Source organism: Echinops telfairi, unplaced genomic scaffold (assembly GCF_000313985.2).
Source record: "Echinops telfairi isolate 266 unplaced genomic scaffold, ASM31398v2 ScPeMD7_7469;HRSCAF=8507_1, whole genome shotgun sequence".
In the NCBI taxonomy this organism is placed as follows: Eukaryota; Metazoa; Chordata; class Mammalia; order Afrosoricida; family Tenrecidae; genus Echinops; species Echinops telfairi.
Window position 1 is genome coordinate 69,616,758 of NW_022111373.1, and position 26,778 is coordinate 69,643,535.

Sequence of the window (26,778 nt, forward strand, 5' to 3'; positions counted from 1 at the left end):
CTACCAATCTAACCAGGCCTGGAGCTATCAGACAGTTAGTTCTAGCTGCCTCAGGCCCTTTGGTGGGCTCTCAGAAATACAGACTGTTTTTTCTCAAGGAGGGGTAAGGAGTAATTATGGGGCCAAATCAGCAGCTAGCACATAGCCATTGTTCTGCGAAGCCGTGGAGAGGAAGAAGGTGTGGGGGCCCAGAGGCAGAGTGTGCCCAGGGGCTGCCTCTCCAGGGACTCCGGGGACCATGGGCTTCCAGAGGTGAGTGAGTCCAGGTCAAACGGAAGGAAGGATGTGGACATGCTCCAGGTAGCGAGTAGCCACAGAGCGCGTGGATGGATGGGCAAGAAGGAGAGGAGCGTGAGAGGGTGAAGACAGGCATTTTCCTTTCACTTATTGGCCTGATAAATAATTAAATCTCTATTTATGTGGCAGCTCTTTCAGCGGTCATAATCTGAGCAAAGATGGACAAATAATTCATCATGGCAAAGACGTGTACAGCACATTCTACGCGCCAGGCACGTAGTCCTAAGAGTTCACACACTCATGAAGGAGATATTTTTGAGAGTCTCCACTTCGTTGTGATTGGGAGGCTTCAAGCTGATTCTGGCTCTTGGCAACTCCATGAGATGGAAGAACGGTCCAAGTAGGTTTAATTGGTTGCAATCAAACCACCAAGTCTTTCTTGTGAGGAGCTGCTGGCTGAGTTTGAACTGCCAACCTTTTACTTAGCAGTTGAGTGCTTCATCAGTTGCATTACTAAGATACTTTTTAATCCCATTTTACAGATGAGTAAATGGAGGTAGAGAAAGATTAAGTCACTTACTGAAGATGGGATAGTAAGTGGCGATGCTGGGATTCAAGACCAGCAGCCTGTGTTTAGACTAGTGCACTATCCCGGGCATCTGTGAGTCCTGAGATAGTGTTATATACTAAGGGAACCAGAGCAGCATGGTAGTTCCCAAGAGGGCATGATCTGGTGCCAGCCCTGACATTTGGACTACTTGAGAGGCCTTGCCTGGTTGTAATCAGACAGAAGTATGACTTCCCTCCACCTGCCCTGGCACTAGTACAAATATTAGGTAACAAATGCAAAGGATTCTAGGGAGAAACCATGGTTAGGTCAGCACACACCCACACACATAAGCGGATGACCTTGGGTGCTTGCATGCATTGACCTCATCTGGACAGCTGCTTTCTGAGTATCTTCCAAGTGGCCATGACACTCTGTCTACACCAGACTTCTGTCTACACCAGACATGTGACTGCTGCACAGAGAAGCGAGGAATAAAGGGCTAACCATGGCCCCTCCTTGTTTAAGGCATAGGGCCCGAGCCTCTAGACTGAGACACAGCATCGTGGGCCAGTCACTAATCCAATTCTCATGCCTGAGGAACTTAAGAAGATTCTCAGGAGACGAATCTCCTGAAGTTTGGAGAGTTACATTTAACTAAGCTGAATCGGTCTAGACTGTGATGACTGGCAGTGCCCAAAGGCCCAAGGAACAACTCATGATTTGGAACAACGCAGCCTTACTTGTGAGTCCATTGCACCCGCAGTTCTCAGGGATGGATGGAACCCACCCGGGCTGAGGACAAACATCTCGTGAGTACCCTGTGTGCAGTGAGAATGCTGTCTTCATGGCAAAGATCACATGAGAGCCCAAGAGCCCAGCCTCAAATCCTATTCACCCATTCACGCATCTATTCACGCATGCCCTGCATCCACCCACCTATCCATCTGAGGTAGTTTATTGTGCCAACCTGGCCGATAAACACATGTGGGGGTAATTGAAGGGCAGAGGGATAAATGGCTCGGTGAGCCTCACCTTTCTAGTTCTGGGGTTTCTTGCTTTTTGATGGACCGACCAAGGTGCAGCTGCCTTAGCCAGTTCCATGCTTCAGCTGGCAAGGCTCACTTCCAGCAAGACATTCCCAAGGAGAAGCCGCATGGACCTACCCCCATGCAGCCCTGGGTGCTGGAGCAGCCGTGTGGAGACCCCCACCAGCGCTGAGATGCTTACACGTTCACTGACTCTGCTTTCCTCCTGCAGTCGGTGTCATTGCCTGTTTTGTGAGGTGGAGGAGGACTTTGTGGATTAGTGTCAGACACATGGGTTGATAATGGGTTAATGTTGGACTTGTGGGCTTGGGCAGCACTGGGTCGGGTTGTTTTCTTGATGTGCACTTAACCTTTATATAAAACTCTCTCTCTCTCTCTCTCTCTCTCTCTCGCTCTTTTTTTTACTATTTTTTAAAAATCATTTTATTAGGGGTTCATACAACTCTTATCACAATCCATACATATATCAATTGTGTAAAGCGCATTTGTACATTCATTGCCCTCATCATTCTCAAAACATTTCCTCTCCACTTAAGCCCCCGGCATTAGGTCCTCATTTTCCCCCTCCCTCCCCGCTCCCCCCTCCATGAGCCCTTGATAATTTATAAATTATTATTTTGTCATATCTTGCCCTGTTTGACATCTCTCTTTACCCACTTTTCTCTTGTCCGTCCCCCAGGGAGGAGGTCACATGTAGATCCTTGAGTTTCTGTGGATTTGTTTCTCTAAAGTACCCAGACTAACACACCATCCATCCACCCATTTATCTCTCCCCAGCCATCTGTAATCTGCAATCCACTGTAATCCACTCATCCACCCACCCATTCTTTGACCCATCCAACAAGCATTGGAAAATTCATCCCTATGTCACATGCTGGAGCTAGCCACAGAAAGCTTGGAGCTTGGCGGGGAAGATGTAATACAATCATATTATAATCCCATGTGAATAAAGGGTGAGAAGACCCAAACATGCTTGGTGGAGGTTGCTCTGGAACAAATCTTTGAGGATCTCAGCTTGCTGGGTGAACAAGAGGCAGACATTTCAGCCAGAGGCAACAGAATGAGCGAGGCCACTGAGCATGTGGGGCAGTGAAAGGCCGGAGAGGGGGCAGTCGACAAAGGCCAGGCAGGGCTTGGTAACCAGAGCAAGGAGAGCGCCGCTGTGACACTTGAGACTTAATGCCAGCAGTGGTGAGAGTGATGATGGGATTTTTAACCGAGGAGTAGTGCTTTGTCTAGATTCTGGAGTCGTTCCCACACCAGATCAATGCTACCAAAGCATGACCTGCTCTTTGGCACCAGCCCACGGTGAAATCAAGTTCGAAATGTGAAAGAAAGTCCCTACAACCTTTAAGGTAATTGGATCATTTTATTACCTGTTAGTGCCACTTTTAGCCATTTGACTTTGTATTTTATATGATTTTTTGGAGCCCTGGTGGTACTGTTGGGTAAGCGTTAGATTGTTAACCCCAAGGTCTGTGGTTCAAACCCACTAGTTACTCCCCAGGAGGAAGGTAAGACGGACTGCTCCCATAAAGCTTACAGCACCTAGAACCCGATATGGGGCTGGAATGGGCTCAATGGCAGTGGGTTTTTCTTTTGGCCAATTAAAAAGCAACTTTCTTATTCTTTGCAGTTTCATTTTAATTTTTTTCATCTTGAAAATTTCTAACTAAAAGTTGAAAAATTAGCATAGTGGATGTCCTTATGTCCTTCACCTAGATTCACCAATTGCCAATACATGAGGCAGTTCCCCTTTCTGATCCTCAAAGCTATGAGTGATGGTCCCTCCCTCCCCAAGGCCAGATCTCAGGACCCCAGCACAGCTCGGACCCTCCTTAGCATGGTCCCTGATTTCAGGGTACTTTGCAAAGTTCAATGGCTTCACTTTGCCATCTTTCTAAGGACAAGACTGCAATCCAGGAGGCCCTCAGCAGCTACTTTCCCACCCACTGTCAGCCTTTGAAAACCCACATCCTGATGTACAGAACGGATCCAACTGCAGACCCCACCTAACAGGGACAATCCCTCATCTACAGGCTTCATCAGACAGGCCCTGCCCTTCCCCACCTCTATCCCTGTTTGCCTTTTCCTTCAAATGGTGTTGGAATGGGTTGCATGCTAAGTTGCTAACTGTAAGGTCAGAAGTTCAAACCACCAGCCTAGGGAAAAAGAAGAGGCTTTCAACTTCTACAGAGAGTCAAACTCAAACCTCAAACTCACTGCCATGGAGTCGATGCTGACTCAGCGACCCTAGAGGACAGGGTCGTGCTGCCTCGGTGGGTTGCCAAGGCTGTACCTCTTTAAGGGAGTCGACAGCTGTGTCTTTCTCCTTTGGAGCTGCTGGTGGGTTCAAGCACTGACCTTGCAGTTGGCAGCCCAGTGTGTAACCACTCCACCACCAGAACTTCTGTTCCAGAAAGAGGTACTGTCTGGGCAACCCGTAGAAGCAGTTATCCCCTAGCCTATAGGGTCATGGTCAGTAGGAATTGACTTCATGGCAGTGAATTTTTCCTTCCATCCACCACCCCTTCCTCAGTCAAACCTTACTATCTCTTCTTTTGCCTTCAATGTTTGTTGAGCTCTTGCCATTGGCCACAGACATGCAAAACTCTAAAACTCAACTCCAAGACCAAACTGATCGTCCTCAAGCCGGTTCTGACCCATCGCGACCTGACACTCCAGGGTAGAGAAGAGCTGCCTGCTGGGGTCTCGCAGGTGAGGCTGTGCATCATTACACAAGCAGAAGGCCTCCTTTTTCCTCTCAGTGTTGCGGTTTGGGGCATGCAAATGGCCTTACAAATCCTACCAGCAGCCTTTGCAACAGCCTTGCAAAGTAGGCGTTACTTTGTGGATACAGAGTGGGAGACTCAAGAGAGGTTAAGCAGCCTGCTCCTGGCCTCAGTGCCAGCACATTGGTAGAGCTGGGATGTGAACTAGGGTTGCCGTTGGTCCTGGGTTCAGGGTCCTTATGAACCACAACACTGCACACGCAGCCCTGCAGTGAGCAGCCGTTGAGGGGAAGGCAGCTTATCGGCCTAGACGTGCTTCAGACCACTCTACTTGGTGAAACCCTTGCCTCATGAAAATGTGTTTAGCCCAGCAGTTTCTAAGCACGGGATTGTCACCTCCGAGCATGTGACTCCATCAGAGTCCTAGAACAGTATAACCCTGTTCTCTTTTCCCGTCCTTGGGCTTCTGCTGAAGTGATCAAGATGCCAGGATCCGGCTGCCTGCTCCAGTCTGACACTACATGTCCAAGGTGCCTGCCAAGCCAAGCTGGGGCTGCTGGGGCAGCCTGACTCTCCGAGGAGATAGGCCTTGCTTTCTCTTTCCTTCCCTCCTGTCTTTCCTCCTTCCTATTTTACACATCCTTAGGGAGTTCAAAGGATAAGGAGGGGAGATGTTTCCGGCACCCTACAGAAATTGTCTGTCTCAGTTTACCTCATCATGGCTCCTATTTTGAAAGCATTGCTTACAGCATCAGTGCTAAAGCTGTCAGAGTTCCTGGGTCCTTAAACCAAGGCATCCTTCTCGATGGGGTTCAGGGGCATACAGAGCTTGACAGAACTAGAGGTGGTAAGATTCTATTTATTCCTGCACGTGCTCTTTCCACTAAGAACTACCACCACCATTAAGCATCTTTATCAACATGTCCTCCAAGAGGTATGTATCTCTCTGTCTCAGGTAGGTATGCCAGGAATCTGGGTCCTGGCCAAAGGGTTTCGTCTGGTTCAGGGGCATCCTGGAAGGTCCAAGCCTCTCTCAGTCATTCTGACTCTCCCAGATGGGGACACTGTGTGTGCCTTTGGGCTGACACACAGTTATTTTGGGTCCAGCTGCACGTGGTACCCATGTGTCTGAGCTCCTCTGGGCTGGAGGGCAGGCAGAGGGCCCAGGGAAGGAGCATATGTCAGCTCTCTATCCAGAGAGAGTCACCCCAAAACAGAGGTCATCCCCGGAGCTGGACTAGCTCTACAGAGCTGTCTGAACCAACCCATGATGCCAAACTTGTAGGCCAGAAGAACATGGTTGTCCCCTCCCAATTCGGAGAACAAAGGGTTCATGTTACCTCATGACACACAGTCAGCTTTCCTGGGCGTGAGTTCTTGGGCCTCGCTGTTCTGTTCAGCCGGGAGGAAGTCCCTCCCTGTGTTGCAAAGGCCTTTCCCAGTCCTCCTGTGATGAAGACCCGGGGCCCTTCTCAGACTAGTCTCTCAAAGGAGACCGGTCTGATAGACACCCAAGACCAGGAACATGGCTTAAAGAGTGAGTGGGTTGCCTCCTTCCCCAAAGAAGTCCAGATCAAACCCAACTCACTGCCACAGTCAGTGGTCACTCACCATGATCCCCCTGTGGGTTTCCAAGACTAGCTGGTTATGGGAGTAGGAAGCCCAGTCTGTCTCCCACGGTTAGTGGTTTCAAACTGCTGACCATGCGGATTGCCGTGCAACTCCTAACCACTAGGGCTGCCTAAGTAAAAGCCTTGTGGCTGTTCAATATCTGAGGCAGTTCTGCCCTGCCCTATAAGGTCATTATGAGTTGGCGTTGACCTGATGGCAGTGAGTTTGCTTCTTTTGGTAGTGGGCATGAACTCCCAGAATGCTCTCTGCACGGTCCCTCGTGGCTTCCTCTGGGAAGACCAGTGCATCCTTCTCTAGGCTGTGGCAGTGGAGGAGACCCAGAGGCTTTGTGCAGTGGGCAGTCCGTCCCAGTATCTACCCTCCTTTGACCTCCTCATTCCTCAGCCATCCCGACAGGCCACTGTTTCTGGATCCTGTCCAATCGCCCCTTCAGAAAAACTGACTGGACACAACAGCGTCCATGAAATGAATGTGCTTTAAGTAGATCAAACCAAAACATCGACCCACTGCTGTGGAGTGCACGCCAACTCACGGCTACCCTGGCGGGCCGAGGAGAATGGCACCTTAGCGTTTCAGTGAGCAGAAGTCTTCCCAGAAGCAGACTGCCCTGTCTTTCTACTATGAGAGCCTGGCAAGGTCACTGCTGACCTTTTGGTTAATGCTTTAACCCCTGCACCATCCAGGCTCTGTAAGCTTTGCGAAGCTGTGCCTCAACCCACAAATGTGAATAACACCCAAGACAGGGGCTTCGGAAAAGGCACCCAGAAAGGCTGAAGAACAAGTCTAGTATTCAGACCCATAAGGCCCACAGCCTCCTGGAAGAGCCTGCTTAGTGGGCAAGTCCTCTTGGCAAGTTCTGGGGGTGGCCGTCTGCTTCCCCATGGGGGACTGGACCACAGACACTGGCCGGAAAAGGGCAGTGTGGGCAGGAGAGCACTGAGAAGTGTCGGCAGTTTGGGCTGTTTGGGCAAGGGTCACTGCTCACAGCAAGCAAGACAGTCAGAGGCAGGCGGCCACCCACTCCACACAATCACATTCAGGGGGCAGGAACAAGGGCCCCAGTCATCCCTTAGGAGCCAACCAGCCAGTGAGCTAAGAGTGGGCCTTGGCCAAAGACACACCGGACTGTCAGAGCCTGCAGCTTTTTAGCTCTGGTGAAAGGCTTATTATACATTTGTCTGGGAATGGTGGCTCTCTTACCAAACAAACTCACTGCCACGGAGTCGATGCCAGCTCCTAGTGACCCTATCGGGCAGGGTACAATGGCCCTTGGGAGTTTCTGAGTTCATTTACGGCAGTAGAAAACCTCATCTTTCTCCCAAGGAGCGGCTGGTGGTTTTGAACTGCTGATCCTTGGGTTAACAGCCCAGAACATAACCACTATGCCACCAGGGCTCCTAATGAATCCCTAGCACCATAATTATATATACTTAAAAATCTCATTCCCATTCAGATTACCCCATGTGGCAGAGAACCACTTCACAGGGGTTCCTCCACTGCCGTCTTTGCAGAAGCAGATGGCCAGCGCCATGGGGTGGTAGTGAACCCTCAACCTTTGGACTAGTTGCAGAGAGCAAGCCATTCACACCACTCAGGGATCTGTAGCACTAATATTAACCAGTTGACACTGGGCCGAGTATAGTCCTATTAAGCCTTTGGTCGGTTCGTCCCCAGTCTTCCATCTGCACCACTTTGAGGGAAAGCCTATCCAGAGATGAGTGGAGTCATCTAGTAAGGAAGTACCAGCGGGTAAAATGGTTTCAAATTCAGTGGCATTTAGTTAGTTTGTTTATTTTATTTTTTTCCATCAAGAAAAATTCCTGCTGAGGGCAAGGAGCTGTGGGCTTCCCTAGAGAAGTGCCATCAATCACCTCCTGAAACTGTGAGATACAAGGTAAGCCAGGCCTTCCTGACTAATCTGCAGTCGACAAGGTTACCTGTTTCGCCACGGCGAAGATGCTGCTGCTAGGTGCTCAAATGGTCCACTGCAGACTAGTAAGTAAGCACAAGTAAGCTTGTGCTTGCCTTGCTTATTGGGTAATTCGTCCCCAGTGACTGCCCACGCTGATGGTCCTCTTCCCGGTCACAGCCCAAAGCCCACAGCCGGCAGTCCTGGGGCCCGCTGCTCCCCAGGGCCCTTACACTGGTTTGGCAACGCCCTAGCTTCGGAGGAATAAAGTGAGTTTCAGGATAGCACTGACCTTGAAGTCGGAGTTTTCCACGTCCTGCTGCAGCCCACAGACAGGCAAGAAGTGAAATGAAAGCCTTCAGGGGCCTGGTCTGGAAGAGGCCCTGGGGCTGGGCGGGGCTGAGCACCCATCTCGGCCAATCCTGGCCAGGGCCTCCTGGAACACTTGCTCCCCCAGCTGTGCCCTTGAAGGACAGCCAGTGTCTCTTCTGTCACCGGGCTCTTCCTAGCGCCTGCCTTTCTCTGAAATGCCCCCATCGCGCTCCGGAAGGAAAGGCAGAGCCAGCCTTGCTCCCAAGCCTGGGCCTGGACCTGCCTCTGCCAGGGCGTGTAGTTCCACAGGCTAGCTCCTGAAAGGCTGCCAAGCCTCTGGCTGGAAGGAGGGCCAACAGGGACTGCCACTTGTATTAGGTAATTTGTGTCTCCCACCCCACCCCCTCCCCACCGAAGCAGGAGACCTTGTAGTGTAGAGGTCACAAGTTGGGCTGCGATCTGCAAGGTAGGCTGGGTGAAGCTCCCAGGAGCTCCTAGGGAGAAAGAGCGGCTTTTTACCGCCCTACAGGGTTACAGTCTCAGCAGCGCATAGGGGAGTCACAAGAAGTCGGCATCTACTCTATGGCAGTGAGTTTTGGGGTTTTGGTCCCTAGAAGGGCCATCCCTCGGGCCCCTAGACTCAAGGGGACAACTCCATAGGGAGGTGTCTAGCGCTCCTTCTCCTGCTGTTCATTTGGCCCTGGGCCATGGCCTTGGTGGCGTCCACCCAGATTTGGCAGCAATAGCAATCTTGTTTCTCTTCAGGATGGCGGCTATCTGACAAATATAACTAACCAGAGCGTTTCATCTGTCTACGCCACACCATCTTCGTAAGCCACGCCCACAGCCCGCAGGCCAGATCCTTGCTTTAAAAATAGCCCTCCTTAGGACGTCCACTACAAACCGGAAAGGTTGGCTGTAAATAGCAACCACCCCCCAGGAGTTTGGACCGGAGCCCGGCCATTTCAGAGAGAACCTGCCTTGGCTCCTGTGGACGGTCACGTACCAGCTCCAGCAGCCACGTGACTGCCACCAGCAGCCACCTGTGGCTTCCGTCTCCAGGCCCCAGCCTGAACTCAGAGGAGACGATGGAGCAGGAGTGGTAACCCAAGGGCACCTTGCCACCTCGCAAAGTTCTCTAGCAGCTTCCCCCATTTAGAAAAACATGACCCTGAACAAAAATTATTGTTTACCCGTGGGTGGAGGTCTGGCAGGGAGGGAGAGAATAGGAGGTTCTCTGGGGACTGGAAATGCTCTTGATTTTTCAAAACCCAACATATATATGAAGCAAAGCATTTACCATTTCAACGATCTTCACATATACAGCCCAGTGACCTTGTATATGGGTGCATACACGTGTAAACATTCCTCAAAGTTATACACTTATGATTTGCCCACTTGCCTATCGCTCATGCTGGTGGTGTTAGCTGCTAAGGAATTGCAGAACTGCCCCCTAGGATTTTCTTGGCTATGACCTTTAGGTATTGAGAAGGACCCAGTCCTCGCAGAAAGACATGCGTGGTGAAAAGCAGGTGGTCAGCCAAAAGGAAGAAGACTGGCCACCAGATGGACTGACACAGAGGCTACAGGCGGCCCCCACATGATGATTGTGGGCTTGGCCCAGGACCAGAAGTGCGCCCTTCTCCCGAAGGTGGCACCGCTCACCATGGGGCACAGCTGACTCCACCGTGGGTGTGGAAGTTGACAGCTGACAACAGTGTGTGTGGAAGTTGATGGCGAGGCCGTTTCCCCAAGGAGCCGATGGGTGGGCAGACGGCCGACTTTTGGGTCAGGAAACTGATCGCGTAACTGTAACTGTGTCACTGTGTCATGTATAGGTTGTCATGATGAGCCAGCACTGGGTAGAACATTAAAAAAAACAACACTGTTTCTACCTACATTGGTGGGCTATTTTCCTTTGCTCTTCTGTTTTATTTTATTAAAAGGATTGTAAACAGGTTTTATGATCCTCCAAAGTCACAAAGGGCACCTGTTTGTATGTCTGCCAGGACTGGCGTGTCTTCCAGGGCTGAGACTGGGATCTGGAGGACCAGGGAGGGCTGCTCAGAGGGCAAACCGGTTATTGCGGGCTGTTTGTTTTGGGGGAAGGACGAGGCATCTCGGCATATTTCTTCCCCCAATAGAAGCTTCACACACAGTTTCAAGTCTAGTCCTGGCACCAGGCGAAACCCACCCAATGATGCTCCAACAGCCCAGCTTCGGGAATTTTGCAGAGAGTGGAAATGAGTGTGTGTGTGTGTGTGTGTGTGTGTGTGTGTGTGTGTGTGTTAAAGAATGGCAGGCACAGTGAGAGACTCCCCTCTCTCAATTCTTTGCTCAAGGACATTTATTCCGTCTCCACACACCCCTCTGAGTCTGACTTTGATATCAGCGAGACAGTGAGGTCAGAAGTGGTAAAGATGGGAGAGGGTTGAAAACAACAACAAAAAGGGTTCTCCATCTCTCTGGGGGAGGGCATGGGCAGGCTTATAAATGTGAAATGACAGGGAGGACGTTTTATAAACAACTCACGGCAGAAATTGCAATCAGAAAAATCCTTCGAAGCCCCCACTGGCAGATGCCATTGAGACCGCTCTTACCACTGAGTAGCCCCTTCTCTGAAGGCTCGGCCACTTCCATCAGTACTCATGGACTCTTCCCAAGCATCACAGCCAGTGTGGCCACGCAGCCGGCTCTTGTCACATGGACAGGGCAGAGTGATGCGTGCACCCGCCATGGCACTGGTTTTAAAGGAAAAGGAAATCTCTTATCTGGGACTCCCCCCGCCCACCATCCCAACCTGGTTGTAGAGATGCACTAAACTAGATATTGCAGGTGGGGATAATGCCTTAAGGGATGGCCAAGGAACAGCATGAGCCCCAGCAGCCCAGATAGCTTAGTTCAGGGAAGAAGGAAATCGATGTTTACTGTGTTGAAACCACTAGATTGACAGGTGTGTTCGGGTCTGCAGGAAGCCGGCTGGTTAATGGGCTCATGGAGCCAATTGTTGAATTTTCAGAAAAATTTCGAACAGCTGTTATTGGAAAGCTAAATTATATAAAGCTGTAATTAAATAAATTATAGTAAAAAAAGTGAAGGTCAAAAATGCTGTCCATTTCAAGGTCTAATTATTCAACTCTGATCTATGCTCTTGGCTTTATCTACAGTTGTATCTACGATGCCACAGAATAACATGCTAGTGAGGGTCTCTTCCCAACCCGGCCTCGGTGACATCCCGTGGAAGTTGTTAATCACAAAAATCTGAAAATGCGATGAGTCAGGATACTTTTCACAGAGAGCCAGTTTTTGAACATTTACCAGCAAAGCAAAGGAGTGTGGCTACAAGGGTGCAATGAACTTCGCAGAAATGGGAAAGGAATTCAGCCACGTGGTCAGGCCTCATGGGAAGCTTTACCCAGAAAATTGGAGGCGGGGAGGGGGGCGGTGACAAAATGCTCATGGAGAAACAATGCACTTTTATTTTTTTAATCATTTTATTGGGGGCTCGTACAACTCTTATCACAATCCATACATACATCTTGTCAAGCACATTTGTTGCCATCATTACTCTCAAAACATTTGCTTTCTACTTGAGCTCCTGGCATCAGCTCCTCATTTTCCCCTCCCTCCCCGCTTCCCCCTCCTTCATGCACCCTTCATCATTAATTAAACTTTATTTTGTCATATCTTACACTGTCTGACGTCTCCCTTCACCCACTTTTCTGTTGTCCATCCCCCAGGGAGGAGGTTATATGCAGATCCTTGTAATCCGTTTCCCCTTCCCGGCCAAACCCCCCCTCCACCCTACCGGTATCGCCACTCATCACTGGTCCTGAAGGGATCATCTGTCTTGGATTCCTTGTGTTTCCAGTTCCCATCTGTACCAGTGTACATCCTCTGGTCTAGCCAGATTTGTAAGGTAGAATTAGGATCATGATAGTTGAGGGGAGGAAGCATTTAAGAATTAGAAGAAAGTTGTATATTTCATTGTTGCTACACTGCTACACTACACCCTGACTGGGTCATCTCCTCCCCGCGACATTTATGCCCACAAATGGCCTTTGCGTCCCCACTCTGCACTCCCCCCAATTTACAATGATGTTATTTTTGTTCCTTGATGCTTGATAACCTGATCCCTTCGACACCTCGTGATCACACAGGCTGGTGTGCTTCTTCCATATGGGCTTTGTTGCTTTTCAGCTAGATGGCCGCTTGTTTACCTTCAAGTCTTTAAGATCCCAGACGCTTTATGTTTTCATAGCTGGGAACCATCAGCTTTCTTCACCGCATTTGCTTATGCACCTGCTTTGTCTTCAGCGATTGTATCGGGAAGGTGAGCATCATGGAATGCCAATTTAATAGAACAAAATATTCTTGCATTGAGGGAATACAATGTACTATCTTTTAATTCCATTTGTCCATCTACTTTTTGAAGTATCCTTTTATTTAGCAGAAAGAATATTATTCAGAATCCAAAGCTGTGTGAGTAGCTTCTCAAAAAAATATATTGGTCAATTCAATAGAATTGCGATCATTCTCAAACTCGGCTGTAGTTTAATAACCCATGGGGCTTTAAAATTACCTGGGCCTTCTAGAACCTCTGATTTAACTGGTCTGGGATGTGGCCTGAGATCTGGTCCCCAAGGTGACACTGATGTGCACCTGGAACTGAGAACCACAGCTTTAGTGTTAGCAGCTGTGTCCCTGCTCCTCTGTGTCCCATGGCTTCTTCCTCAGCTACACACTGAGCTCAATCAGTTTTTCAAGCCTCGGGGTCCCTGTAGCCACTACCATCCTATTGGACAAGAGTGTGATGTTTTACCTTAGGCTGCTGCCAGCCTGTAAACTGACTGTCTTTGGGTTAGGTGACTCCTGACCAATCTGCCGTGACCACAAACAAGCAGCCTCCCATGTTGTGTATGTAGTGGGCACTCAGAAGCTTTGCCAACAGAAAGACCATGGCAACGCCGAGGGCAACGAGCACTAAGCCCTGGTGCCAACAAAACGCTCCCACCAAATGATGCCCGGATGTCAGCTGCTCACTGTTCCATGCAAGTGACATGCTCCCACCATATGTCGGCGTGAAAGGAGAGTGCATCTCCTCCGACAGTGCCGAGGAACTCAGTTCCACTGAGTGTCACATGTGTGCTAGCCGTGGTGTCAGTATTGATGTCCAGCTAGGGCCACACATGTCAGCCCAGAACATTCCACCAGGGGGCGCACAGCCCTCTTCCTTCCTCGCCCCTCTCGAAGTTTTCTCAGGAACTCCACATTCATCTTCAAGTGCGACGTCCTTTGACACAGAGCCTGTGATGCATCCTATAGCCTGTACACAGACACGCCCAGCCTTGGGCTCATCAGACAGCTCTCTCCCTGTAGCCCTCAGGAGGACACAATCTCCGTTTCAGCAACCCGAGTGGTGCTTCATTAGGCAGGAAGCTTGAACTCATCAAGGGGAGGGGGATGCTTCACAAAGCTTGTTGAAAAGTGGAATGAAAAGAGAATTTTTAAAAAGCCCCCTTGTATTGTTTACAGGCTAGTTGGCCCCACTTCAACCTATAGCATCTCCTCCAGAGTCTGCCCTTCCCAGTAGCTTCCAAGGCAGGTGACCCATTCAACAGCTGAATTTGGGGAAGTAGATCCCGGGGCCTCCACAACATTAAATATGTATGCCTCCTCCCCGAGGTTCCTCAAATTAGCTAATCTTGTAGTCCCTGTAATACAGGCTTCTTCCACACAGTTGTTTTGTTGCGATTTTTTCCCCCTTACACTTTGGAGGTCAAAGACTCTGCATACCCAGAGCGCGCTGCTCTGGGGAGAACGTGATAGAAAAACGTGCAGTGAAATGAAGAAACTAAAGAGATGTTTGAGGGTTCGACCAAGGCTAAGTTTAATTTGCACCCAGGCGTAACCCACAGCTCACTCAAAGTGTTAGGCCACCGCACAAACGCCTCTGTCGGCATCACAGAGGTGGACGACGGGCTGGCAGAGGACACGGATGTAACAGTATACTTCTCAAAATAACACCTGGGTTTGTCCAGTAGACAGACACACATACACACGCACACGGGAAAACCCCACAAAACTAAACATTTAAAGCCTTTCCAAAAGTGAGCAAGGATAATCACATGGCCTCACATTTGATCAGCACATTCGTATACCGTCTCATCCATTTGGTCCCCAAACAGCCCGTGAGGTAGGCAGCCCAAGGATTTACTACGAACCCCATTTTACAGATGAGGAAACGGAGTCTCGGAGAAAGTTAAGCACTGGCTTAACCACTAGCCCAAGATGCAGATCCAGGCCTTGAATTCAGGGTTGGGTACCCCAGTCCGGGGCTCTTTCACAACTGCCTACTTAATAGTAAAGTGCAATGAGGTTTTGAAAGACAGAGCTTTGAGCATCACCAAGACTGATGATGCTTTTCCATGAGAAGATCAGAACAAGCCCAATCAGTCCTAAAGTCAATGTCTTGCTGGGTAGGGACCGGGACAAGTGCTTTTCTGAATTACGGATGTGTTTGCACCTACAACGGCAGGGTGGCTTTTCTCTTTCCCTCTGCCCTGCCTCCACGTTCAGTCCCTGGCCACCGGGAAATGACGACACTGGTTCGACTTCATCCCCTCAAGCCTCATTACCAGGAGTCAACTGTGGCCATCTGTCATCAAGTCATTCTTGAACGTAACACCTGCTTTCTTAGGGATCCACAAGTGAGTCGCACTCCCTCATTCCTGCATGCTGACACTCTCTTCTTTAACCACCAAGCGGGCTATCTTTGATCCCACTTAAATACAGGTACTTGCAAAAAATTCTTAATTTTGCAGCCTAGGCCAATATCAGTATACATTAAGAGGAACGGGACAGAGACTCTGCCACGCCTCCCCTCCCGCCAAGGAAGAAAATTAAACTTTGAAAAGAAAATTAAGCGCTGAAAATGAAACTACGTGATTTTTACTTAAAAAAATGTTAATTGTATTGGGAGGATTGCCTATTGCAGAGGTATTTTCAGTTAAGGATTTAAAACCCACCTGGTCATTGCTGGCCCACATGCCGCCTGATTTAATACTGCGAGAGAGGTGCTGGTGGAAGACAGCCTGGAAGTCGCACTTTAAAGGGGGCGACAATTTAGCCAACAGTTAACTGGGCCTTCGGGTGATAGCTACTTGAAAGTATTACAACAGCGGTTTAAATTTTTCGTTTTTCAACTCCTACTGAGAAGCGGCAGCGTTCTACTTCATGCCTGATTCTGTCAAATAATGTACTGGCTTAAGTAAGAGATGTGCCCTTGTAGCAAAACCAGCTTTCTCAGTTAACGTCCAAAGGCATCCCTTAAAAGCCCCAAGAGCGTCTCATTGACAATAAAAACGTGGGCATTCATGTGAAGGCATGAAATGGGATTTCACGTCTGCTTTTCTAAGTTAATTTTGCAGCCTCTGGGTCCACTGCTTAGCTATGAAAGGCCGACCTCCCATCTACTTTTAGAAAGAGGTTCTCACTAATGGAATCTCCAACAATAGCGACCAATTCAGAGGCATGAGAGGATGCATGCCTTCACAATCACAACACGAATTGCTCTTGGGGATTTGAAATGCGATGAAAGCCAGGTTATAAAAGGTGAATTCCTATCCCAGCTGGCCCACAGTGATGCAGGTCATTAAAGAGTTCCCTCGAAAGTGGAGTTTCTTGCTGGCCTTGTAATGATGGAGGTCAGCACAGCAGTTAACAGTGCCCACAGCTGGCCACTGGGGGGCGCTTCCGACATTCCTCAGAAAATACATTGTCCCTAGGGCAGGATAAAGCTGGATTCCAAAAGGGGAGGAGCATTTAGAATGTCCCCTATTGCCTATTTTTCTTTGATAAGAATGGCCCAGTGCCTCTGGGACATTTGAGTCAGAGCAGTGAGAGTCCAAAGTTCCAGGGGGAGAGTTGGAGAAGGCCGGGCATTGGAAAGTACACACAGAACCTATTCCCTTCCCTCGGAAGGATTTGAGAAATCTGATCAAGGGTACACCAACAGCAAGATTGAGACTTTATTTCCAGGTGTTGTTTTGCTGGAAACCAGAATGCACCTGGTCCTGTCACTGACCCTGGTTTAAGTTCACTTGCAAGACTGTTTTTGAACTAAACTTTACTTTTCCTCTTCTTCCGCAAAACCTCACTTTATTTTCAACCCTGCATTCTGAACACTGAGAAATAAATTAGAAGCTACATAATGTTAGGATCCAAGCAACCCATGCTTCTTATCATGCGTTAGGGTGCGCCAGTATTTTATTTGATATTCAAAGGGACAAACAGGCAACTTTCTTTGCCCCTCAAAGGAAAAAGAAAGCATCAATTAATCACCCTCCTTGGGTTTAGCACGACACTGTTGACTAACTAACATGAGCGAGTGACAATATTGTTGGAACTGTATTAAAATACTATAAATATTTCCTTAGTTAGCATTTCACTATTGAGTTGTGTAGAGAGATGGCTCCTATCGTGCAGAAAATGTACATTCTCCATCTCTGTGACACATCATTAAAGCTGGCACTTCCACAGGCCTTGAGAGCCTGCCCGTGGGGTTCATTGGCCAGATGTTAGCTCTAGCAACATAATTAGAGTGCAAAGAAAGAAGGCAAACAGCCACCCAGATCCGTTTCTCCTCGGCAGCATCTGTATGCATCCTGCCTCTGAGAAAATGTCAGGTACTATGGGCTCAGGTCGCAATGTTTCTATGCTTTTTCTTGTCCTTCTTAGAAAGCAGCGGTCTCCCTGAGAAGAGAAGAGGGAGGTAAAGAATGAGCTAGCCCTATTTCTTCCACAAGGGACGATTCTGGGAAAAAGAGAGGCCACTTTGCCAGCCTCTAAGAGAAGGGCTCACCTTGCATTTAGTCTTCTGACACTAGAGCTAGTGAGAGGTTGGGCCCATGTTCTCTGCACTGAACATGTCCGTTTGGAAAGATCTCAAAAACATTTTTTTGCGTGTGTGTGTGTGTGTGGGGGGGGAAGGAGGGCTGGTTGGGGATGGGGGTGGGGAGAAGACTAGTTTAAAAAACAGCACATGAGAGGATTTGAAAAGGAACATTCTACTACAGAACTTTTTAAAAAATCCAACAACAGCATTCATAGTAGGCCTCAAAGAGTTCTGTGGGGATTGCCATCGGTTCCCACAGGCCCTTGAGAGGGGAAAAAAGAAAAACAGCTAAGCAAGGTGCAGAGATAAGTATGTATTTTCACAGAACTACCAGGCCCATTACTCCCTATAGCACGGGTGGCCTTCCTTCTTGGTTGCCAGTTGGGTGGTGAGGGCGGGTGCACCTTCATGAGCAGTCTCTGGTCCACACTGTCCCTGTCTCCGCAGAGGCAGGGCTGCTCCAGTACTACCAGCCTCAGGAGCAAGCCTTCCTATCCTCCAGGCCCCCACCGACTGGCACCCTCTGGGGCACAGCCTACTGATTCTTCATCAAGGAAGAGTTGTGGACAAACGCCTTTCTTCACGTCTTTCCTGTCCAGTTGTCTAAAGACCGAAAAGGGATTTCGGAACACACCATTCCTCAGGTAGAGGTATATACGATGCATTGAAAACCATGCACATGCTGGGGACTGGAATTGCTCATGGGTTTGCTGTGTCCTGTCAGGACAGGAAAGGAAGTGGATGCCACAAGAAGGTTGGCAAGTGTGCCCAGGCCAGTGAAGTGTCAGAGAACCAGCGTGCTATGGTCTTTCCCATGAATCCCCGATCCCAGGTCTCACAGCACGCAGGACGGGGTTTGCAATTTACTTTCTTACCTGCTTCATTAAAATGGTTACTGGTACCTCCCACCTGACATTCCCTCAGGCACACTATGCCATCAGCTTCACCAACTCGCTGTCTGTGCTCCTTCCCTCCCGAGTCCCAAGCATTTGCCTTTCAGCCCAAACAGCAGTGCCTCCCTTCTGGGAGAGAGAATTCCCAGCTGGCTTTGCCTTCTTTGCTGAAGAACGGAGACTGGCTTCATCTCCACCATCCTCTCCTGGCATGCAAATCCTGTCTGGTCTGGAAAATCCTGTGGACACAGGGCAAGCCGGTCTTCAAGCAGGGAGTCGAGGCTCAATTTTTAGTGACAGTTCATATAACGTATCTTCATCTATGATGAGCGTTTTGTCAAGCAAGTACTGAGTGACCTGAGGGGGTGGGGGGGGCGGTAAAATGAGGTAGGAGTGAGATCCAGCTCATTTTGATCGGAATACAAGATCTTCTTCTTTCTGAATAGAATCTGACCATGTCTTTAAATCCAACCTTTTCTCATGTTTTAAAATTTCATACTATTTCCAAATTACGAATATGTTCTTAATATAAAGGGATCAAATGTCCCTAGGCCCCTCTGTAAACCCAATCCCAGAAACCACCCTCAAGAGGACCCATTGTGACCATTTGGCTTGTCCCCTCCCAGCTGCCTTACTATGACTTTATATATTCTTTTATCTATTTAGATAAATCTTTCTTTTCTTGTGAACATCAATGATATCATTCTGTTCCTTGTACTCTGCTTCCATCTCTTAACTCTAAGTCCTGAGAGAGCTCCCCCTGTCAGTACGGAGGTGTGCTGTGCAGTATTCAGTAGCATGACACTGTGCTTAATGAGTCTTGTGAAGACAGATATTTAGAAGTTAACAATACGAGGATTTCACTCACTACTAAGCAGAGATACAGTGAAATTCTTGTCATCATGTCCCTTTTTGATACATGTGTGCCCTGGTGGCACAGTGGTTACATGCTGGGCTGCTAACTGCCTGGTCAGCAGTTCAAAACCACCATTTGCTCAGTGAGAGAAAGATGAGGCTTTCTACTCCTGAAAAGAGTAGAAACTCACAGATGCAGTTCTACCATGTCCTATAAGGTCACTATGAGTTAGAATCGACTCGATGGCCATGAGTTTGGTAGTGTTGTGGGTTTTGTACACATGTGAATGATCCTCCAGCGTGGAAAGGAAATGACACTAGAAATAAAGATTAGGGGGAATGACAGCATGTCTATGGAAATGTTTATTTTTATTGAGACATAACATATTGAGCAATTAATAGTTCAGCCAGCTTTGACACATGTGTGCACCTATGTAACACAAAACACATCACGGTAAAGAACCATTTATCACCTAGGATGTTCCGCCACGTACATGTCAGGCACTCCTCTCCCTAGGAGTAGCAGCTGCTCTGATTGTTTTCACTTTGTCTCGTGTAAATGGCACGGTGGGCACAGGGCACCCTTCCTGCTGTCTGCCTTCTTCCATTCTGAGAAGGCTCGAGAATGCACCCACGGAGTGGGAAGCAGCCGTAGTCTGTGCTTTCCGTTTTATAGCTGAGTCATATTCCATTGTATGTTGCTCCTGGGTGGTGCTAATTGAAAGTCTAGATGCTTGAATCTACTCCAAGGTATTTTAGAAAAAAGGGTAGACCATCCACTTCCAGAAAATTGGCCAATGAAAACCCTACAGAGCACAGTTCTACTCTGACACACAAGGAGGCTATATCACAATTTATTTCTTTAGCCATCTGATTATGGACAAGTGGGTTGCTTCCATGTGGGGGCTATTATTTTAAAATGCTATGAATGAACATTTTCCTACAAGACTTTAACGGACATGATTTCACTTTTTCTTGGGCAAATACCTAGGATAGAAACTGTTGGGTCATCAGGTGAATGTTTAACATTATAAGAAGCCACCAAACAGTTTTCCAAAATGGAAATACTGTCCTCATCGAAGAATAAGCATTCCAGTTGCTCAGTCTAACCATTAAAAAGAGAGATGATGTCAGCTTATCTTCCAAACTGCTATACCTGTAGTACACGAGAGTACCTTTGACACGATACCCTAAACTAGGTTAGATATTACCCATCTATTTTTTTTTGCCAATATGATAAGTGAAAATGAACTCACTGTAATTTAGAATTTCCTGGTGTGTACTGGTTACGCATTGGGCTGCTGACCATAAGATCAGCAATTAGACACCACCAGGCTCTCTGCATGAGAAAGACGGGGCTTTTCACGCCTGTAAAGAGTGAACAGTCTCAGAAATCCACAGGGGTAGTTCTACTCTATCCGACAGTCACCATGTGTTGGAATCAGCGTGATAGCGGTGAAAGTGAAGTTGGACAGTTATTCTGATCTTTGTTGGTGATCTTCCTCTTTTTCTGCCAATTACCTATTCATTTTGTCTACTGGATTATTTATACTTGAAAAAATAGATTTATAGGGGTGCTTTACCTATTCTTCATTTTTGCTTTGTGTGTTATATATTGTCCCCCAGCCTGCTGCTTGTGTTTCAAATTTTACAAACAATTACTCTTTAGCGTATGTGACATATGTGGGTGAGATCACTGTGGAGAGGGTGTGAGAGTCTGGACAGAGAGGATGCCCTAGGGCGGTGATTAGAAATCACCGGGCACAAAGAGGGCCGGCCCTGCCAAGCTCCTAAGGAGCCAGTGAGGCAAGAGGAGAATTAGGGCCAAGTTGTCTGATGGAATCCAAGGAGAAGTTTCAAGGAGAAGATAAATGCTAAGGCTGCAAATATTTTGCCCAAACTCTTAGCGTTTGTTTCTGGTTGATATGTTCATCAATGTGAAAGGAGATTTTCATCTTTGCCTGATATACTAAATGTTTTGAATCCCAGATCAGAATTACAGTTTCGTCAAATGTTGATTGCGGGGGTCTCTACTCCTGTAGACTTTCCGTCTCTGAAACTCAAAGGGCAGTTCTACACTGTCCTGGAGGGTCACTGTGAGTCAGCACTGGCTCACCAGCAGTGAGTCTGCCATGACTACTGCGGTCTTGTTTCCCTTCCAACAGTCACTGGGAGGGATGACAGTGAGCTATTGTACAACGTGGAGTCAAGCTTACATTCCTGAAAATGACTGAGCTTTGAATAAATGGATTCCATCGCTACAAGGCTTCATTTGATTTGCTGCCAGAAAACAGAATATTGATGTTTATCTTTATAGCTAATGTCGGCCTCTACTTCTCTCTTAGGCTGTCTTCCCTTGTCCCTGCATTAGACCAGCTTCACGGAATGAGTAGGGACGTTTCAGACCCTTTCCACGCCGGTGTACAAGGCATAACCACAATCTGTCTGTTGAAGATTTGGCAAGGCGCACCCTTAAATATCATCCTGGCCTTTTGCCTTTTTAAAGGGATGCATCTGTCTCCAGTTTTCTATGATTACTCCTTTAATACCTGGCCCATCTTCTTTAGGTAGCTTTGATCATTTCTACTGTCTAGGAAGCAGCGGATACGTCTGTGGATCCCGATTGGTGGTGTAACAGTCCAGCACAGCTTCCTAGCCCTAGTGAGACAGCTTTACCTAGAACTCTATGACTTTATCCCTTTGTCGTTCCTGGAATTCATGACTCTTTCTCTCTCCCTCCTGCCCTCTCTCCCTACTTTCTTTCTTTGGCTTGATCAGACTTGCCAGCTATGTGTATATGTTATTGATCATATCCATGAACCAGCTTATTAAGCAAATAATTTTATTCTATAATGCATTAAGTTCTTTTTTTCCCTTTATTCATTCCTCTAGAGCCCCTGAATATTACCTTTGGCTGAGGGTCTATGCGGTAGGAAGTCTGCTGGAACTGGCGAATCTCTCGGATGATGTGGGATATCTGCAGAGAAGAACGATAACAAAGCAAAGCGAAGGAATTTCCCTGGATTGCTGCATATCCCTCTGGGCCCCTCCAGGCCCTTCCTCCCGTGAGGCATCGTCGGGGAGCCTCACCCAATCATTCGCTAGGCCTAGTGCTTTCTGGCCTTTCAATGCACCACATGGCGCGCCACCACAGCAGCAAGAAGATGCTGGACTCACAGCAACGGAGAGTACCTGGCCTTGGGGAGACATCAGCTTGGGAGTGACAAGCTCTGGGTGCCACTGTCTGTAGGCTTTGTGTTCCTAACTTGGTGGTCAAAATCCAGGTGCCCAGTTCAGAAAACTTTAGTCATTGTCTATCCCTGCACAGACATAAAAAGCCAACCCCTCTCTCCTGGCTACAAGCTGGGAGAAAAGTCTTCTCCCCGTTAAGAACATCAGGGTGGTGTCCCAGGACTCTTCCCCAAGGCCTCCACCTCAGGATGCAAAAGGCAAGGGTGGCCTCTGTGACTGGGCCGCCACTTCTCTCCCCACCATGGACACCAACAGAAGCAGGGTGGGCCTCAAAGGGTCACCTACCATTCTCATTTTGGAAAAATTGACCAGGCCTTCCTCAGTGAAGTTCGGTGTTCCTTCTTCAATGAATGCCAGGTCCGTCAAGTACATCCCAAGGTAAGGAACCGCTGGGGGGTTACAACTGCAAAACCAGGAGGCATTGTTCTCACCCTTGGCAGCAAGGTGGCTATTTCCCCTCCCCAGGGTCAACAACAGGAAGGTCCCGAGGAATGCTGTCTGCTTATCGCATTTCAGAAGCACACTCCTGATGTACCGAGATGGAAGTCATTTCACAATAGAACAGCATAAAACATTATAGCCCATGCTTGACGTTGTGCTCGAAACAATGACTTTTGCAAACAATGGGTGTTTTGTGGACGAGTGTGCAATGTTTGTTTGCAGCACTTGACACTGTGCCTGGCTTCTTGGTGGGGGCCAACATCTCATCAAAAACTCCCTTAGCCTTCACCTCAATGAAAAACACACACGCAAGCTTACAGCATGAAGAGAATAATCAAAGCGACTAGAACTTCGGACCACAGCAGAACTTAACGTCTGTGCGGTTTGTACTTAAATACTCTAGCTGGTCTGACTTTACTAACATCTCAACATTTGCCAAAGTGCTGTCTTTGGTCCCCTCAAAGAGGCTAGAGGTGGAATTCATGGGCTTCTGATGCAAAAAGAACTGAGTTTGAATCTCAGTTTGACTACTTACTAAGTAACCTTTAAACTCTGAGCCACAGTTGCCTCATATGTAAAATGAAGACAATAAAGTTGATACCTCTCCTTGGTTGTAAGGTGTAATTAAGGGACACCAAGCACTTAGCATGGATCCTGGCACGTGGTAAATATTCTGTAAAGCATTTGATTATTTACATTATCATTTGTAAGGCTTTCTTTCACTCAGTTCATCACAGGACTGATTTTCTTTTTCCAGAGTAAGTACATGTGGTGGAACACGATAAAACCAAGTTCAAGAGAACAGATACTATGGTGTGTGTGTGTGTGTGTGTGTGTGTAGAGAGAGAGAGAGAATCATCCAGAAATAAAAGGCTATAAATAATCAGCAATAATAGACAGTAATCTTCAAACAAAATAATCACTGGAAGATGTTTTCAAATTAGAAAAAAACTTAAGCACCAAACTTTTTATGTTCAATGTGGTTTGATTGATTCTGGTGATATTTTCTTCTTCTTTGGGATAAGCCACACACAGCGAGTCTATCCACATGGATATGTAAGTATTCCAGATGGATATGTAAATAAATCCAGAAGAAAAGGACAACTGGATAAACACGCAGGTGATGAAAGTACTTTCCGCTGCGCTCTTCTTTTCAAAGCAAAGGAGAGGGAGGTCACTACTGGTGTACTATGTAAATTACTTCAATATAGTCCCAGATTGTGAATATTCGTAAGGGTTAAGACAGACCTACTTTTTCAGGGTTTCTCTGAGATTTTTAAATCGTCCTTCCGATGAAACAATCTTCTGCAGTTTGTCCATTAGAGCTTTTGTCTAGAAAGGAAGAAAAAATGAAAAATAGCAACAACAACAAAATACATCATGAAAATCCTCCTATGGATTGATAGGCGTTGTCAACGCGAGCTCAGTTCTCTTCCAGAATGGGAATGCTGTGACCTTTGGCATCAAGGAGGCTGCTGCGTCTGATGAGCCTCGAGGGTACAGAGGGAGCATGGCGTTCCACTTTAGCTTAAAAACAAGGAAGAACACACGGAGGAGAGAACGTGCTTACATCTGCACACTTAAGACGAAAAGTTTGCAGAAAATTGTAATCCACAAGCAACGTGGAGACTCAGGGACCTTAAGAACAGACCCTCACCGTGGGATCTTAAAGGGGCAAGCCCATGTTGGGGAGTTTTCGGGACGCATCTTTCGGAGCGTTCATCTCCAAACCATCAAATCACACATTGGTTTCCTTTGCCCCAAGCAACATGATCTATTCCAGGCCCTCTCCTGTCCGATGGTCACCAAGTCTTCCTAAGGAAATTTATGAAATGCACTCGTTTACCAAGAAATAAAATGACTGTTGACGCTGATGTGGTGTTCTCCAGGCTGCTGCTCCCTTGGGGATGATGCTCCCTGCCCCCCCCCATAGTACCCGCACCAAGCAGCCTGCTGGGCCCTGATCCTGCAAGAAACACTTGGGATGCTCTTGGATGAGGCGCCCCAGCAGAGAGGCTCCCGGGCTACTCCCAGTGGAGAGACCTTGCATTCCTGTGTCCCAGCCTGGAGAGGACCTGCAAAGCCTTGTTAGAGATTTCAGGTGGTCTCGGAATGGCTGTTGTACCCTACCTCTGGCTTCAAGGTCTCTGGGAAGAGGGCAGCCTGCCAGACCTGGATAGGAAGTAAAGATGGGGTTTGCCTGAGCTCAAAGAAGCTACAGAAATCCATTCTGTCCACAGTCACTGAGCAATACGGTACAGGTTCTGCTAGGCCTTGTGGTCTCTCTGAGACTGGATCCAGATTCTGGGAAGCAACAGCTGCCAAGCAGCTGGTGTTACCCAATGGTTTCTGAACCAGGGCATTATCAGTAACCAGGTCCTACCTACCATGATGACAGGGAGGCACCGGCCTCTGAGGACAGACTCCACAGAGGGCAGCCCATCAACTCATGCCCAGACCATTTTGAATGACCCCCTACATGTGGCCCAAATGATATATTCGATGTAATGTCTGTACCGGTGACACATTGATGACTTGAGGTAATCATGTCAGCATTAGCCTTAGTGTTCCAATTTCATGGGCAGGTATTCCTAAGCTTGTTTCTACTAAGTCCATGTACTTCCCTGATGCAGCTACAGGGAAGACAAAGACAACCCCTTAGAGGGGGTACAAACCCTTTGGTGCCTCTGCTTCAGAGGAAACGGGAACAAAATAAAGGGGAAAGAACTAAAAGGAGAGGGAAGGCGAGGAGTGACTGTTGACCGTGATGGAGCATACGGGTGTGCTCCTTATACACAGTGCCCAGCGGCTCAAACCACCCGTGCCCAGCCTTTGGATTCTGTTAGGATTGTTTGCAGCTCATTTCAAACACCATATTGTCGCACTCACCCATGATAGAAAGTGCTCAGAGTGGGAGGGGGGTTTCTTCCACTTTATTCTTTTTAAAACCCTACAGCTAACACTATACTTAAAGGTGAGCACCTTTAAGTTCGAACACCCACCACAGAATCAAGTGCAAAGTAAGGAAATCTAAGGTCTGTCTGCCCCTACACAAGGGACACAGTAATCTAAGGTCTGTTCTGACCACTCTGGGTCAACATAGTACTGGCAGTTCTACTGAGAGTGATAGGTACGAACTAAAAAGCATGGACATTGGAAAGAAAGACAATGGTCCCTACTTGCAAATATGGAGAGATCCATGAAGAACATTCTAAGGAACTTACAACAAACAAACAAATGTCCCGTCATAGTTATCGAATGCTGCTCTAATAGGAAAGCCACAGGCGAGAATTTCCTTTCTGTGTCAGTCTGGGTACTTTAGAGAAACAAATCCACAGCAAGTCGGGTAGAAGAGAGAGTTTTATATAAAGGTTAAGTGCACCTAACCCACCCAAGGGGAGGGTATTGTTTATATCTCCACAGGAAAAGAGGGACCAGACTTCAACCCAGTGCTCCAAGATGTGAATGCAACCTGCCGGCATGGAGTAGGGAACCAGTGGAGAGGTCTGGAGGGCCGGCCCCAATCCCAACTACATGGACAGCTGCCCCTCCCCCAAGAAGAATTTATTTCAAAGGATGACATTGAATCTACAGCTCCAGGAGAGGGACATATCTTGATCAGAGCACACGGGTGTAGATGAAGGGGGAGGAGGAGAGAGTGGAGCACATCCTGGCCCACCAGGCTGTGAACACAATGTTCCCAAGTAGAGCGGCCAGTCCACAGAGAGGACCATATGGTTAGCCCCACTATAAGACATGACACCCCTCACTGACCCATAGCCCTACTGGGGACAACACCAGAGACACAGTGTGGGAATTGCACCCGATCTGATCCCGCCACACAGAGGCAAAACACTAAGGGGGTGCAACAGAACAGCAAGGGAAGGGTGTGGCGAGGTCCCCAGGGAATGCTGAAGGTAGATTTTGGGGCCAGGGTGTGGTGCCCCAACAGACTGGACTGGAAAACACTCCTAAAGGCCAACAAACAATCCTTTAACTAACTACAAGCTTTTCTTTCTTGTT

General features: G+C 48.0%; 2 protein-coding genes across 3 annotated transcripts in view; both read right to left on the reverse strand.

Annotated features, from left to right (window-relative positions):
* CKMT2 (creatine kinase, mitochondrial 2) overlaps positions 1-8,490 on the reverse strand; it is a 36,378-nt gene extending 27,888 nt beyond the window's left edge. For both annotated transcript variants that reach the window (XM_045285385.1, XM_004703507.2), the window contains exon 1: positions 8,399-8,490. The gene's annotated coding sequence lies outside the window, so the exon portion shown is untranslated. The remainder of the gene's footprint in view (positions 1-8,398) is intronic.
* An 8,933-nt stretch (positions 8,491-17,423) lies between these two features.
* The window catches only part of RASGRF2 (Ras protein specific guanine nucleotide releasing factor 2), a 199,841-nt gene continuing 190,486 nt past the window's right edge, over positions 17,424-26,778 (reverse strand). Inside the window, exons 24-27 of the mRNA XM_045285207.1 lie at positions 24,008-24,087; positions 22,600-22,717; positions 21,971-22,039; positions 17,424-18,564 (exon numbers count right to left, since the gene is read on the reverse strand). Of these exons, the coding sequence (XP_045141142.1) occupies positions 18,472-18,564; positions 21,971-22,039; positions 22,600-22,717; positions 24,008-24,087 (360 nt within the window). The 3' untranslated portion in view covers positions 17,424-18,471. The remainder of the gene's footprint in view (positions 18,565-21,970; positions 22,040-22,599; positions 22,718-24,007; positions 24,088-26,778) is intronic.